This window comes from Oncorhynchus mykiss, chromosome 17 (assembly GCF_013265735.2).
Source record: "Oncorhynchus mykiss isolate Arlee chromosome 17, USDA_OmykA_1.1, whole genome shotgun sequence".
NCBI lineage: Eukaryota > Metazoa > Chordata > Actinopteri > Salmoniformes > Salmonidae > Oncorhynchus > Oncorhynchus mykiss.
The window spans coordinates 39,546,095-39,561,460 of record NC_048581.1 but is presented as its reverse complement, the minus strand read 5'-3'; the positions used below and the strand labels follow the sequence as shown (position 1 = coordinate 39,561,460).

The window sequence follows — 15,366 nt, the reverse complement described above, 5'->3', positions numbered from 1 at the left end:
ACCCTCACCACCTGGGGGCGGCCCGTCAAGAAGTCCAGTACCCAGTTGCACAGGGCGGGGTCGAGACCCAGGGTCTGGAGCTTGATGACGAGCTTGGAGGGCACTATGGTGTTGCATGACACAAGTCATTTTTCCAACCACATGTTTACAGACAGATTATTTCACTTGTAAATCACTGTATCACAATTCCAGTGGGTTAGAAGTTTACATACACTAAGTTGACTGTGCCTTTAAACAGCTTAGAAAATCTCAGAAAATGATGTCATGGCTTTAGAAGCTTCTGATAAGCTAATTGACATCCTTTGAGTCAATTGGAGGTGTCTACCTGTGGATGTATTTCAATGCCTACCTTCAAACTCAGTGCCTCTTTGCTTGACATCATGGGAAAATCAAAAGAAATCAGCCAAGACCTCAGAAAAACAAATGTAGACCTCCACAAGTCTGGTTCATCCTTGGTAGCAATTTCCAAATGCCTGAAGGTACCACGTTCCTCTGTACAAACAATAGTACACAAGTATAAACACCATAGGACCACGCAGCTGTCATACCGCTCAAGAAGGAGACACGTTCTGTCTCCTAGAGATGAACATACTTTGGGCGAGAAGTGCAAATCAATCCCAGGACAACAGCAAAGGACCTTGTGAAGATGCTGGAGGAAACGGCTACAAAAGTGTATATATATGCACAGTAAAACGAGTCCTATATCGACATAACCTGAAAGGCAAGGAAGAAGTCACTGCTCCAAAACTGCCATAAGAAAGCCAGACTACAGTTTGCAACTGCACATGGGGACAAAGATTGTACTTTTTGGAGAAATGTCCTCTAGTCTGATGAAACAAAAATAGAACTGTTTGACCATAATGACCATTGTTATGTCTGGAGGAAAGGGGGGAGGCTTGCAAGCCAAAGAACACCATTCCAACCATGAAGCACGGGGGTGGCAGCATTATGTTGTGGGGGTGCTTTGCTGCAGGAGGGACTGGTGCACTTCACAAAATAGATGGCATCACGAGGTAGGGAAATTATGTGGATATATTGAAGTAACATCTCAAGACATCAGTCAGGAAGTTAAAGCTTGGTCGCAAATGGGTCTTCCAAATGAACAATGACACCAAGCATACTTCCAAAGTTGTGACAAAATGGCTTTAAGGACAACAAAGTCAAGGTATTGGAGTGGCCATCACAAAACCCTGACCTCAATCTTATAGAACATTTGTGAGCAGAACTGAAAAAGCTTGTGTGAGCAAGGAGGCCTACAACCCTGCCTTAGTTACACCAGCTCTGTCAGGAGGAATGGGCCAACATTCACCCAACTTATTGTGGGAAGCTTGTGGAAGGCTACCCAAAACGTTTGACCCAAGTTAAACCATTTAAAGGCAATGCTACCAAATACTAATTGAGTGTATGTAAACTTCTGACCCACTGGGAATGTGATGAAAGAAATACAAGCTGAAATAAATAATTCCCTCTACTATTATTCTGACATTACACATTCTTAAAATAAAGTGGTGATCCTAACTGACCTAAGACAGGGAATTGTTACTAGGATTAAATGTCAGGAATTGTGAAGAACTGAGTTTAAATGTATTTGGCTAAGGTGTATGTAAACTGCCGACTTCAACTGTAACTACTGCTGTACACACCTTTTCTATTCATATACTGTCTATACACACCATTCATTTATATTCCGGACTCTGACATCGCTCTCTGTGATTTATATATATATATTTTTTTTTGGGGATTGTGTGTGTGTGTATTGATATTGTATTGCTGCGCTGTTGGAGTTAGAAACCTAAGCAGTTAGCTGCACCCGTAACAACATCTGCAATTCTGTATACGCAGCCAATGAATTATACTCCTTAGCAGCACGGCATATGGCAGTAAATCACTAACCTAAAAAAATATAAGAAAACTGACTACTTTTAAAATGGAGAGAGCCCTCCATGGTGCCTTCCTGGTCTCGTAACTGATAGTACTCTTTCCGACTCCATTGCACATTGTCAAGCCAAACATGAAAATGAATGAGTGACAAGGACTTGGTATGATAGCACAAACAGATGGGTAACCTGGCGACGTTCATGCTGTCACAAAAGCAGTCAATGGAAAAGATGTCGGGTGCGCCATCCAACTTTGTGCTCCCAAAACATATAGCAATATTGTTGGGCCTCTTTTGTGGAATGAAGACCTCAGAAAAACAGATTTTTTTTATTTTTAGGATGACCCCTATACATTAGAGCCCGTGTGTGTGTTGAACAGAATTTCTCCATATGTGTCCACAGGCAGCTTATCCTGATCATAGAGTTGTACAGCCACTACGATGTGTATGACTACCTCAGGCAAATAGCACTGACCCTCTGCTCAGACAAAGTGTCGGAAGTTCGGTGGATCTCTTACAAGCTGGTAGGCATGCCGTTTTGTTCTTGTGTTATTGAAACTGTAGCTGTGTTGAATGATCATGATCAGTTTCTTTTTTTTTTATTGAACAACTTAAAGTAGTAATTGTGCTGAATGATATGAGGTGTGAGTATGTCTGTATTGTGTCAATTGGGATATTTCTGATGTTGCAAATTTCTGTGGAAGTAGACCGTTAGCAAATGTATTTGTTTTCAATAGACAAAAATATAGTTTACATATTGTCAACAATCTAAGGCAACCCTGTCTGTTTTGCCCCATTTGCACACGCGTCGGTTTTGTTGCTAAACAACCATCCCGTCTATAATGCAGTACTTTTGACCAGGGCCCATTAGGCTCTGGTCAAAAGCAGTGTACTGTATAGGGAATAAGGTGCCATTTGGGACGAGCCTCTGTCTCATCTTTGTCTCGTCCATCCTAGGTGGTGGAGATCTTACAGAAGATGTATGCATGTGGAGCCCATGACCTGGGCCTGAACTTCATCAACGAGCTCATCGTCCGCTTCTGCCACTGTCCCAAGTGGGTGGGCCGCCAGGCCTTTGCCTTTATCTGCCAGGTCAGGACAATGTTTTGTTCACGAAATGTCAATATATGAAAATCTGTACAAACACCATTTCCAATAGCTGCTGCGTTCAGAATTTATTTAATTTTTTTGTGAAATTGCGTCAGCTGTGCTTGCCATAGCACTATTCTGAAAGAATGCAGGTGTGAAGATTGTATGGCCATGGTTGACTGCTGGGTCATGTTTATTAGGCACCAATTGGAAATAAACTGACTGCAACAGGGAGGAACTACCTAGAGCAGGGGTGTCCAACCCTGTTCCTGGAGAGCTACCGTCCTGTAGGTTTTTGTTCCAACCCGTTGTAACTAACCTGGTTCAGCGTATCAACCAGTTAATTATTATAATCAGATGTGGTAGATCAGGGTTGGAGTGTGAACCTACAGGATGGTAGCTCTCCAGAAACAGGGTTGGAGAGCCCTGACATAGAGTAGTCCAATAAGAAACTCTAATATTGTTTTCCATTGGAAAATAGTCCAACTATTTAGCATTCCCTAATGAATATGACCCTGCTCTCCATGTGTCATCTGTCTTGTCTCTCTATTTAAGTTGGTTTGTATTAACTCATTCTCCGCTGTGTTCCCCAGGCCATAGTGGAAGAGGACTGTATGCCAATGGACCAGTTTGCCCAGCACCTCCTCCCCAGTCTACTCAGCCTATCGTCGGACCCAGTCGCCAACGTTCGTGTGCTGGTGGCCAAAGCACTGCGTCAGAGTGTAATGGAGAAAGGTAAAGACTGGGTGGTGTAGGATGAAGTTGCCCCGAGATGCTGATATGTGATCAGTTAAGCATTTTCCCAATTAATGGTTCAGTTAGGACTGGGGGATGGGAAGCTAATCCTAGATCTGTACCTAGGTAGCCCTCTATGCACCCAAGAATAAAATACATATTTTTTTGCCCCCGAGAGGGAATATGTCTTGTACATTTTTAAGCATTGGCTATATAAAAACCAATGGCACACATTCAAGCTATTGCTTGACAAACTCCTGGGTATAAGCTAAAGACGGCTAAATTGGACACTGATGATAGTTGTAGTACGTTGTCTTTCCCAGTGCAACAAATGCATTTCTCGTGGCATAGTGGTGTTTTGGCTCCTCCCAAAATGTATGATACAGTATTTTCCATTATCCAAACGAGAAAACCACTTAGAATATAGTTTTCCCTCTCTCTTCTGTCGACTATTTGCTCCCTTCATTTTGTTGGTAATTTTTTCCTTTTCCTCATTGTTCCCCCCCTTTTTTTTTTTCATTCTTCATATTTCCCAATTTTCCTACGTTCTTATATTCCTTTTTAATTATGCAAAGTGTGTTGTGACCATAGAAATATAATTACTCCCCACCGGTCCACTCATTATGGCCTCATTGATTTGAATTGAATGGGGGTACACGTTCTATTTCTAGGGTTGTGAAGCATGTAAAATGAGCTTTAAATAAATGCTGACTTTACTTGGCTCTCTCTGCAGCGTACTTTAAAGAGCCAGGCAGTGCCTACTCAGATGAGCTGGAGGAGACTGTGATGGCCCTGCAGGCGGACAAGGACCGAGACGTACGCTTCTTTGCCAGCCAGGATCCCAACATGGCCCTTATGGACACGGCTGCCTTAATCTAGACCCAGCCAGCCAGCTCCGCGCGCACAAAACAACTATCACCAGCAGCACTGATACCACTCAAACATACATGCATATACTTACATACATACAATCATTCATGTTCTCTCTCTCTCAAACATACACACACAATCATACATGCACACTCATGTGAATACTGACATCTATCATACATAATTGCATGCTCACCAACACACACACACACACGTACAGATGCACATACCCAAGTGTTTGCACATACACATCATGTGAAACAAGCACTCTAATCTCTGGGACTCCTCCCATTAGAGAACAATGAACAGGACTTGGGGATGGGGGGGCTAGATGGAGCCCACTGTAGTAGCAAACAGTGTGACACCTCTTCCTGGACTCATTCTCCTCCTACCCACATTAGCATCCTAAGACTGAGACCCTGTAATCACAGACCACTTGTCACTAAACCCGACAAGCATTCTCTCTCTCCAAAGCTAATAGTACATTTGTGATAATTGTGTGTTTGATTTATATTTCCCGCTTTTCTCTGGATTTCTAAACAACTACAAAACGACAACTGACAACCTGATTATTCTGATGTGCGCTCAAACTCAGGGGGACTCGGTCTGAAAACGGCAACTAGTTAAGCTAAATCAGCCACTGCAAAATGGCGTTGGATCCCAGGTGGAAATCAACCCACTGAGCGGCTCGGCTCTTGTCCCATCGTCGCTTCACCTCCACCCCTCCGTGTCCAGGCGGCTCTCTCAGGTCCTTTTGACTCATCTCGGTTTATCTCTCTTTCTTCCTCTCTCTTCATCTTGTCTTCATGGGCCACTGTAACCACTACTGCTCAGGAGAAGGAACAACTGCATCACTCGGCACTCCTAAGTCATATTGGACACTTTATTGGCAGAACAAAAGATCATAATGAACTCATGGCTTCTTCCCCCTCTGTGTTTACCATGCCAATAATGTGTCCCATTTTTGGTAGAGACCAATGAAATACCTCTGTCCGGACATGACTTAGGACAGTTTTGTCGTGGAAGTGGAGTTTGGGGCTTTTAGAATTGGGTGCAATGTTTTACAATGTTGCAGATATAAATATAATGTATGGACAGACATGAGAAAAATGCTTACACAAGGCATCACAATCTGTACATTATATAAGGTTGCTGTCCCTGAAAAAGCCTCTGGTGTCAGCTGGACTTGCAAGTCCTTGGCTGCATCCCAAATGACTTGCAGAAAAAGAGAATTGATAGCACAATGTTGGTTATGCATGTGTTTTTTTCAATGGTCGAAAAGGTTAAAGCCCTGTGAAGCGCTCCCCCTTATCCACTTCCACATTGTGGATTCCAATCCCATTTTGGTCGACACCATGATAGCAAATTTATGGTCAAATGGTAGCTTTTTCGGTAAGTCGGACCACTGACCACAATTGTACAGTATAGGAATGGTTGTGCACCCAGGGTTTGTGTTCCAAGATGCTCTGACCGTTATGTACGTTCGAGAAGAAGTAACTTCCAAACATTGGCAAGCATTGTATAGCTCAACCAATGGAGCCAGTTTTTTTGAGGACCCAAGGCCAGTTTTAGGGGTTTCTGTAGAGACATGAGTGTGAATATAATGGGAGCAGTCACCAAGTCACTTTTGTAGTAGTTTGAATCTATTTTTTTTTCTCCAGTGTTCATGGCAACTGATTTTTGACCATAGACACGACTTGAGAATTTAAACTGATTTTGGTGTGGCGTGCATCGCACGTCTCTCTTCCATGTTATGGAATAGTTCACTGCGCTATCGCAGAAGCCTACCTAACTCATCTCATCTGTCTGCAATTTGTGCCCATCTTGTTTTTTTTATGTGGTAGAACTGTTAATATATGCATTTTATGAAATGTATTTTTATTTTCAATTATGTACCATTGTTCAAAGATTTTATATCCTAACTTTGCAATTCAACCTTTGTAATATTCAATGGTTTCTTTTAAAGACGTTTTATGTATTGTTATTTTTAGTATTCTGTAATTAAAATGATAATATAAATCAGAAAAAATCAAGATGTGGAATGTGTAGCCCGACTCCAAACTAACCTTGGAAAACCAACATGAGTGTCACAGCATTCTGTCACACCTGCGACATTTTTTTATAGGCCTACTTTTTGCGTTTTATATTCTATGTTCTGACCGTAATATTGCAGCTATTTCCAGATCAATATAACTAAACATAGTAAGAATCAGTTGACCTTAAAACAATGTGGATGAGGGGTGTGAAATGGATGAGGGGTGTGATTGCGGCGTGTAATTCAAGGCATTCTTGCTGTTGGGTGTTTCTGCATCTGCAGGAACCCCCTCTATACTTCTGTATGCTGGTGAAGTGGAACGTACCAACGCGTTCTAAACCGCTCTGGTGACAAAAAACATTGCCCTGTCTTCAACTATCTACATTTGGCTGCCTTGCTACCACTTCCAGATGTTTTCATTATTTTGTTTTTTCTAAGGACACAAACGGAGGCAGTGAGAACCTATTCAAGTAAATATTTATATGTAAAACAAATATTGCATTAGCTACAGTAGTGTGAATGCTAACTCAAATTAGCTGCTAGCATAGGTAGCTAACGTTGGCTAGCTAAGCCCAAGTTAAAATACCGCTCCATTAACACAGAGAACAAAAGTATTTCAGTTTTAGGACATCCCTACCCTAAACTCTAACTTTCACCCCTATCCTTACCGTAACCATTTTAAATGTCAACTTGAGGTAACGTCTGAGTTGGGATGTCCCAATGATCCCGGATAACAAGAACCCTGAAACCACGCTGTGCGCCGCCTCAGACTTTTGAGAATAGATCGTCAGCCTCTACCACTAACCGTGCAGGTGAAGCACGCCTCCGTTTCATGCAGCGTGCCAGAACAGTTCTTCCACTGTCGGAAGAAATGGTAACGCTTGTAGTGCTGACGCGGCGCTCCCTCACTTTATTGGAGCTGCTTAAACTTTCTGTAAAATGTATTCAAACAAATATATGTAATTACTACAACAATTATATTAAAACATTATAGAATGACAAACCAAATAAATAGCCTATGGATAGCAGCCTAGAGAAATTGTGGTTTCTTCCCTGGTGGTGGTGAGAATTATGAACTGTAGGCTGTGTGCGAACTGTGGAAGAACATCAGAGGCTTGGCCACTTTGGCCAATCAGAGCGTTGAAAATTATCACCCCTAAGTAACTTTTTATTTTTTATCCCCATCAAAAATCTGTCAGTTTAAGTTTAGAGAGCATTGAATGTGTCTCAATCCGCCAGTGTCGCACTTCAGCATCTGCTGTTGAAAGGTGGCAGAGATACAACAGTGTTTGCCAGACCATGAGACATCCCGCAGATTGGTCATCTCACGTAAATGTCTGTAGCATCCGAACGGTTTGGCCTACAAACTATTATGATCACTCGATGGTAAGAGAAGATTCCGTTTTGCTCTAAAACCACCACAAGTGTCACGGGACTCGTCTGAAGGTAACCCGTACTGGTAAAAAAACAAAAACGAATGGAAGTATGAAGATAGTTTTGTGCCTGCCCAAAAAAGGGGTTAAATACACTACATAACCAAAGGTATGTGGACACCTGCTCATCGAACATCTCATTCCAAAATCATGGGCATTACTATAGAGTTGGTCCCCCTTTCCTGCAATAACAGCCTCCACTCTTCTGGGAAGGCTTTCCACTAGATGTTGGAACATTACTGCGGGTACTTATTTCCATTCAGCCACAGCATTAGTGAGGTTGGGCACGGATGTTGGCCGATTAGGCCTGGCTTAGTCGTCATTCCAATTCATCCCAAATGGGTTCGATGTGGTTGAGGTCAGGGCTGTCAAGTACCTACACACCGATCTCGACAAACCTTACTTTGTGCACGTGGCATTGTCATGCTGAAACAGGAAAAGGCCTTCCCCAAACTGTTGCCATGAAGTTGAAAGCATAGAATGGTCTAGAATGTAATTGTATGCCGTAGCGTTAATATTTCCCTTCACTTGAACTAAACAGCCTAGTCCGAACCATGAAAAACAGCGCCGGGACACTTTTCCTCCTCCACCAAATCTTAGTTGGCACTGTGCAATGGGGCAGGTAGAGTTCTCCTGGCATCCACAAACCCAGATTAGTCCGTCGGACTGTCAGATGGTGAAGGGTGATTCATCACTCCAGAGAACGCGTTTCCACTGCCCCAGAGTCCAATGGCGGTAAGCTTTACACCACTCCAGCTGACGCTTGACATTGCGCATGGTGATCTCACGCTTGTGTGTGAATGCTCGGCCATGGTAACCCATTACATGAAGCTCCCAACTAAAAGTTATTGTGCTGACGTTGCTTCCAGAGGCAGTTTGGAACTCGGTAATGAGTGTTGCAACAGAGGAAAGACCAGTTTTACACGCTACCTGCTTCAGCTCTCGGCGGACCCATTCTGTGAGCTTGTGTGTCCTACCACTTCGCACCTGAGCCTTTGTAGTTCATATACATTTCCACTTCACAATAACAGGACTTTCAGTTGACCAGGGCAGCTCTAGCAGAACAGAAACTGACTTGTTGGAAAGGTGGCATCTGATCACGATTCCACATTGAAAGTCACTGAACTCTTCAGTAAGGCCATTCTACTGCCAATGTTTGTCTATAGAGATTGTATACACCTATCAGCAACAGGTGTGGCTGAAATAGTGTCCACATTTGTGCATACAGTGCATTTGGAAAGTATTCTGACCCCTGCCCTTTTTCCACATTTAGTTACATTACATCTTCTCTGCAGATCCTCTCAAGCACTGTCAGGTTGGATGGGGAGCATTGCTGCACCACTATTTTCAGGTCTCTCCAGATATGTTCGATCGGGTTCAAGTCCAGGCAATGGCTGGGCCACTCTAGGACATTGAGACTTGTCTCTAAGCCACTCCTGTGTTGTCTTGGCTATGTGCTTAGGGTTGTCGTCCTGTTGGAAGGTAAACCTTAACCTGCTCCAGAGCGCTCAGGACCGGGGCTTTCATCAAGCTCTGTCAGTGAATATCGGGCTCTTGGTCACCTCCCTGACCAGGGCCCTTCTCCCCTGATTGTTCAGTTTGGCTGGGTGGTCAGGTCTAGGAAGAGTCTTGGTGGTTCCAAACTTCTTCCATTTAATTAAGGATGATGGAGGCCACTGTGTTCTTTGGGACCTTCAATGCTGCAGAATTATTTTTATGTGCCTCGACACCAACCTGTCTCGGAACTCTATGGACAATTCATTCAACCTCATGGCTTGGTTTCTGCTCTGACATGCACTATCAACTTGGCACACAACTTGGCACTCAATGTAGGTTCTGAATGAAATTTGAAAATAAGTATTTTCCAGATGTTGAAATCAGGTTCATTTTCAGTTCTGAATGAAAGTTGAAAGGGCCAAAATCAAGTCCAGAACAGAAAAAATATGAACCAAACAAAGACGTCTATTGACGTGAAAATCAAGGCTGGTCCAGACTGCACCAAAAAAAAAGACATTCAGTCCAGACAGGATCAAAAAGATGTCCAAAAGGCATATGGCCTACAGTGTCACCAGCAATGGAATTTTATGAATGCCCATCCATGTGGTAGGCCCACTGTTTGTATAACAGGCTGTTGGATTGGCTTTATTAGTCCTGATTCCTGTGACTAATCAATTTGTCTATTTAAGCTCTAAATAATAAGCCTTCCAACTTTATCACAGTTGCAAATGCAAAGTATTTCCCACCCCCAAAAATTAAGGATACAAACTTCACCCACTGACTATGACACTTTAACCCACGAGATTAAACTCCTGGACAGCAGTTGTGAGTAGCCCGATTGTCCATTCCATATTGTCCATTTTACTTTGACCTGTCCTGTTTTTAGGATATGTTGTTTGTTAACATGTCAATGCATTTTTTTGTTGTTGATTGGGCGCTATTTAGGTTAGGCTATTTGAGAAACCTGATGAAAAAAAGTTTGTCTCATTGTCATATATTCTATCTCCAGCCTGTGGGCTACAGAAAAGGCCACATACTCTTTCTACCATATGTTATTTCTGCTACATGATTCATGTTAGATTATTTTTTTGACAGAATGTTGATGATACATCTCTCCAACAGCACCCTGGAGAGGAACGCTGGGAATGGACAAGACAATTATTTTGTGTCCCTGCCTTTGACAAAGTGGGCACTGCATATCACAGGGTGGCATCAGTGCACGCCTAAAAAGCCCACACGCCACTGGTTGAGTGAAATTGTTTTTGGGCAGAATTATGTGAGGTTTTTGTGTTGGAGAATCGTCTTGGTCAGTTTAGCTCAGAAAATGCTGCCCTTGTCAATCTGCCGCCTAACCCTGCCTAATGAGTGGTCCCGGCCCTGATGGTAGGTAGCATAAACGTAGCACATGAAACATATCGATTTGCATTAGTATATGTATCAAAAGTCCCAATGCAAAGTTACCGCACTTTTTTTCCCTATAATGTAAACTTCAACAAATAACTTCAAATTAAAGCAAATCATTTGCACTCATGACAACTGGTGATTAAATACAATTTTCAGCCAACTTACAAGTAAATACTTTGAATTTGTTATAAATCAACTTGCAAGGTTGCATTAGCACTGAGTCAACAAGTTGCTGTCAACACCTAGCTTACAGCTACATTAAAGTAAAACTACGTTTTGGAAACACAACGCCATCTAACGCTTTCTCCTATAGAGCTCCATTTTTATGGAACGGTCTGCCTACCCATGTCAGAGACGCAAACTCGGTCTCAACCTTTAAGTCCTTAGTGAAGACTCATCTCTTCAGTGGGTCATATGATTGAGTGTAGTCTGGCCCAGGAGTGGGAAGGTGAACGGAAAGCCTCTGGAGCAACGAACCGCCCTTGCTGTCTCTGCCTGGCCGGTTCCCCTCTTTCCACTGGGATTCTCTGCCTCTAACCCTATTACAGGGGCTGAGTCACTGGCTTACTGGGGCTCTCTCATGCCGTCCCTGGAAGGGGTGCGTCACCTGAGTGGGTTGATTCACTGATGTGGTCATCCTGTCTGGGTTGGCGCCCCCCCTTGGGTTGTGCCATGGCGGAGATCTTTGTGGGCTATACTCAGCCTTGTCTCAGGATGGTAAGTTGGTGGTTGAAGATATCCCTCTATTGGTGTCGGGGCTGTGCTTTGGCAAAGTGGGTGGGGTTATATCCTTCCTGTTTGGCCCTGTCCGGGGGTGTCCTCGGATGGGGTCACAGTGTCTCCTGACCCCTCCTGTCTTAGCCTCCAGTATTTATGCTGCAGTAGTTTGTGTCGGGGGGCTAGGGTCAGTTTGTTATATCTGGAGTACTTCTCCTGTCCTATTCGGTGTCCTGTGTGAATTTAAGTGTGCTTTCTCTAATTCTCTCTCTCTCTTTCTTTCTCTCTCTCGGAGGACCTGAGCCCTAGGACCATGCCCCAGGACTACCTGACATGATGACTCCTTGCTGTCCCCAGTCCACCTGGCCGTGCTGCTGCTCCAGTTTCAACTGTTCTGCCTTATTATTATTCGACCATGCTGGTCATTTATGAACATTTGAACATCTTGGCCAGGTTCTGTTATAATCTCCACCCGGCACAGCCAGAAGAGGACTGGCCACCCCACATAGCCTGGTTCCTCTCTACGTTTCTTCCTAGGTTTTGGCCTTTCTAGGGAGTTTTTCCTAGCCACCGTGCTTCTACACCTGCATTGCTTGCTGTTTGGGGTTTTAGGCTGGGTTTCTGTACAGCACTTTGAGATATCAGCTGATGTACGAAGGGCTATATAAATAAATTTGATCTAACCAGTTATCAACGAATGTTAGCTATATGCAGTTATCTTAGCTAGCCAGCCAACATTGGCTTTGTAGCCAATTAGCTATTAGTCTGGCCAGCCTACCCAACCACCATGGCTATGGTCCGCAAGCTACAGCCCAACTACTGGAAACCAGCTAGAACACAACTAACACAACCCGCGATTAAAAGCAGAGAGAGAACAGAGACTTACATATTGATAGTTGAGGCCCATCTGACAGTAAAACTTTGAAAAGAAAGCAGCCGGACTACGCTGCCAAAGCGAGGGGGAGGTGTGATCTTAACCGGGCAGAAATCCAAAATAGATACATGTCAGTCAGCTAACGATAGTTAACGCACTTTTGTACATCGTACTATTCCATACATTTGACCTTGTTTTAGCGCCCCAAAAACGTAATACTTCCAGGTCAACTGTAATATGAATACCATTGTGAAGAATCATTTCTCCTCTTTCCAACAAAATCAATGACGAGACCTTCATGCTGCCGGGTATGATTTTCTTTCATTTTGAGCCCACGGCAAGAAGGCACCAGAGCCTGCCGTGCTAACGGGTTTCCACTAGATAGCACAGCCACAGAGTCCATGAATAGCATGAGGTGTGGCTAACGTTAGCCAGCTTTAGTTAGCTATCGAGCTAGTATACGAACTAGATCCTCCATATGACCTTGAGAAATAGTGCATTGTGGGTATCCGGAAATAAGTTAATAAATATGTAGTTAATAACCAAAAAACATAACTATGTTTGAACTTATAAGTAACCAGATCGTGACTACAATGTGTTACATTGGTGAGTAAAAACTCATGCTTCCTACCCTTTAATAAAGGCATGTCTGCAGGGGACCAGGCCGCAGTCTGAGTACGAGTGAGAGAGCTGGCCAGAGCCTCTCACTCCGGGATTTGGAGACATTTATATCCTGTACCAACGCTTCGCCATCCCGTGTGCCTCCACCATCAATGGCGTTTGGGACTTTTTTCACAGTAGGGGAGAACGTGCCACACGAGCTGAAACCACTGCTTAACTGTACATATTTCATTCCCTGCAGCGTGGCAGAGTGTGAGAAGGGGTTTAGCTCCATTAACCTTATCACACCAACATGATCTAGGATGCAAATTCACTGTCTGTCTGCCTTGATGTTCATTAAATTCCACTGACCCCGGACCCCCTCTTGAGCAATGGAACCCAGAATGATATGTGACCACTTAGCTTACAGCGACACAGTTCTGCATAGGACACCCAAACCAGAGAGACCACTGCAAAGCCCAAGGAGCCTTATGCGCTCTGAAAGTTGCTGTAGCCCTGGTTGGGATATTTACCCTATATTGGCTATTGGATGAGATGCAGGGCCCGTTCCAGCTTGGTATGTCAGGGTGGTAAATTGGAAATGTGAATTGGGCCAAGTTGGAGGTAATCATTTATTGCAATTCTACTGTCATGACTGGCCTGTTCGGGTCAGGTTACTGTGGATCACAGTTCTACAGAGACATCTCTCATCCCCGCAGAGGGGGAGAGGGATTGATGGGAGGGGGGGGGGTTATGACACCTAATGCCCATTGTAAATATAAAGGCAAGCAGACAAATCCTTTGTCCTCTCAATGTGGAGGATTGGGATGTATGGTGTGCCTATGGAGAATCTACCTCAGAACGGTAACATGCTATAAATGGACTTGGGGACATTATATTTCATCAGCCAAAATGGTGCTAATAATGATAGAATATGAAAATTAATGTCATTTTGTTTGTTATGTTATTAAAAGTTAAATGTCGACGTTATAACGAAAACATTGTAACTTTTAAGAGTTTTCATAATATGTACATGATGTTTACGTTGGGTAGAAAATATCCAGATAAAAGATAATGTTTTTATAACAATGAACTATGATTTTCGTTGTCTAATGAGATCGTAGTACATTGTGATACCTTGCCTCGTAACTAGATACGCCCCAGAGAACTTGCCATAATGACGGAAATGACCCTTTGTGACCCGGGGGTATAAAACATGTGAGTTAAGAATTGACATATCAGACTAAAACGGACCACAGCTGCAGCGTGATCTAAAATAGTCGCAAACCCACAAACGCAAAACGAGGAGGACAAAGGAACCTCAAAACAACCAAGGCTACGGTTGATTACTGTATCTAAGATGCATCACTGACCGAGCTCTAGAGTTCCTCTGTGAAGATGGGAGAACGTTCCAGAATGACAACCATCTCCGCAGCACTCCACCAATCAGGCCTTTATGGTAGAGTGGCCAGACAAAAGCCACTCAGTAAAAGGCACGACAGCCTATATGGAGTTTTCCAACAGGCACCTAAAGACCCTCAGATCATGAGAAACCAGACTCTCTGGTCTGATGAAACCAAGAGTGAACTCTTTGGCCTGAATGCCAAGCGTCACGTCTGGAGGAAACCTGGCACCATCCCTACGGTGAAGCATGGTGGTGGCAGAATCATGTTGTGGGGATGTTTTTCAGCAGTAGTGACTGGGAGACTAGTCAGGATCGAGGGAAAGATGAAGCAAAGTACAGAGAGATCCTTGATGAAAACCTCCTCCATAGCGCTCAGGACCTCAGACTGGGGTGAAGGTTCACCTTCCAAAGGGACAACGACCCTAAGCACACAGCCAAGACAATGCAGGAGTGGCTTCGGGACAAGTCTCTAAATGTCCTTGAGTGGCCCAGCCAGAGCCCAGACTTGAACCCGATCCAACATCTCTGGAAAGACCTGAAAATAGCTGTGCAGCGACACTCCCAATCCAACCTGACAGAGCTTGAGGATCTGCAGAGAAGAATGAGAGAAACTTTGAGGCACCATAGATCACGCAAGAGGATTGGAGAGCTCCAATGCCCGTGGTAACATACGTAACCTTCGTTATGTCGCACTATATTGGAACACTCCAACATGGTATTACAATACCAAATTAAATGCTGTAGTAATAAGGTCCTCAATCCAATGTGAGAGTTTCGATAGGCTCTTCCCCAGAACTCTGGTTAGGCCGGAGGATAACACTCCTCGTATGC

At 43.7% G+C, this 15,366-nt stretch overlaps 1 protein-coding gene across 1 annotated transcript in view; it reads left to right on the top strand.

Moving 5' to 3' along the window:
• The window catches only part of LOC110493882 (serine/threonine-protein phosphatase 4 regulatory subunit 1), a 48,447-nt gene extending 41,846 nt beyond the window's left edge, over nt 1–6,601 (top strand). The window contains exons 17-20 of the mRNA XM_021568443.2: nt 2,280–2,400; nt 2,834–2,968; nt 3,559–3,700; nt 4,434–6,601. Coding sequence (XP_021424118.2) covers nt 2,280–2,400; nt 2,834–2,968; nt 3,559–3,700; nt 4,434–4,579 — 544 coding nt within the window. The 3' untranslated portion in view covers nt 4,580–6,601. The remainder of the gene's footprint in view (nt 1–2,279; nt 2,401–2,833; nt 2,969–3,558; nt 3,701–4,433) is intronic.
• Nucleotides 6,602–15,366: the final 8,765 nt, after the last annotated feature.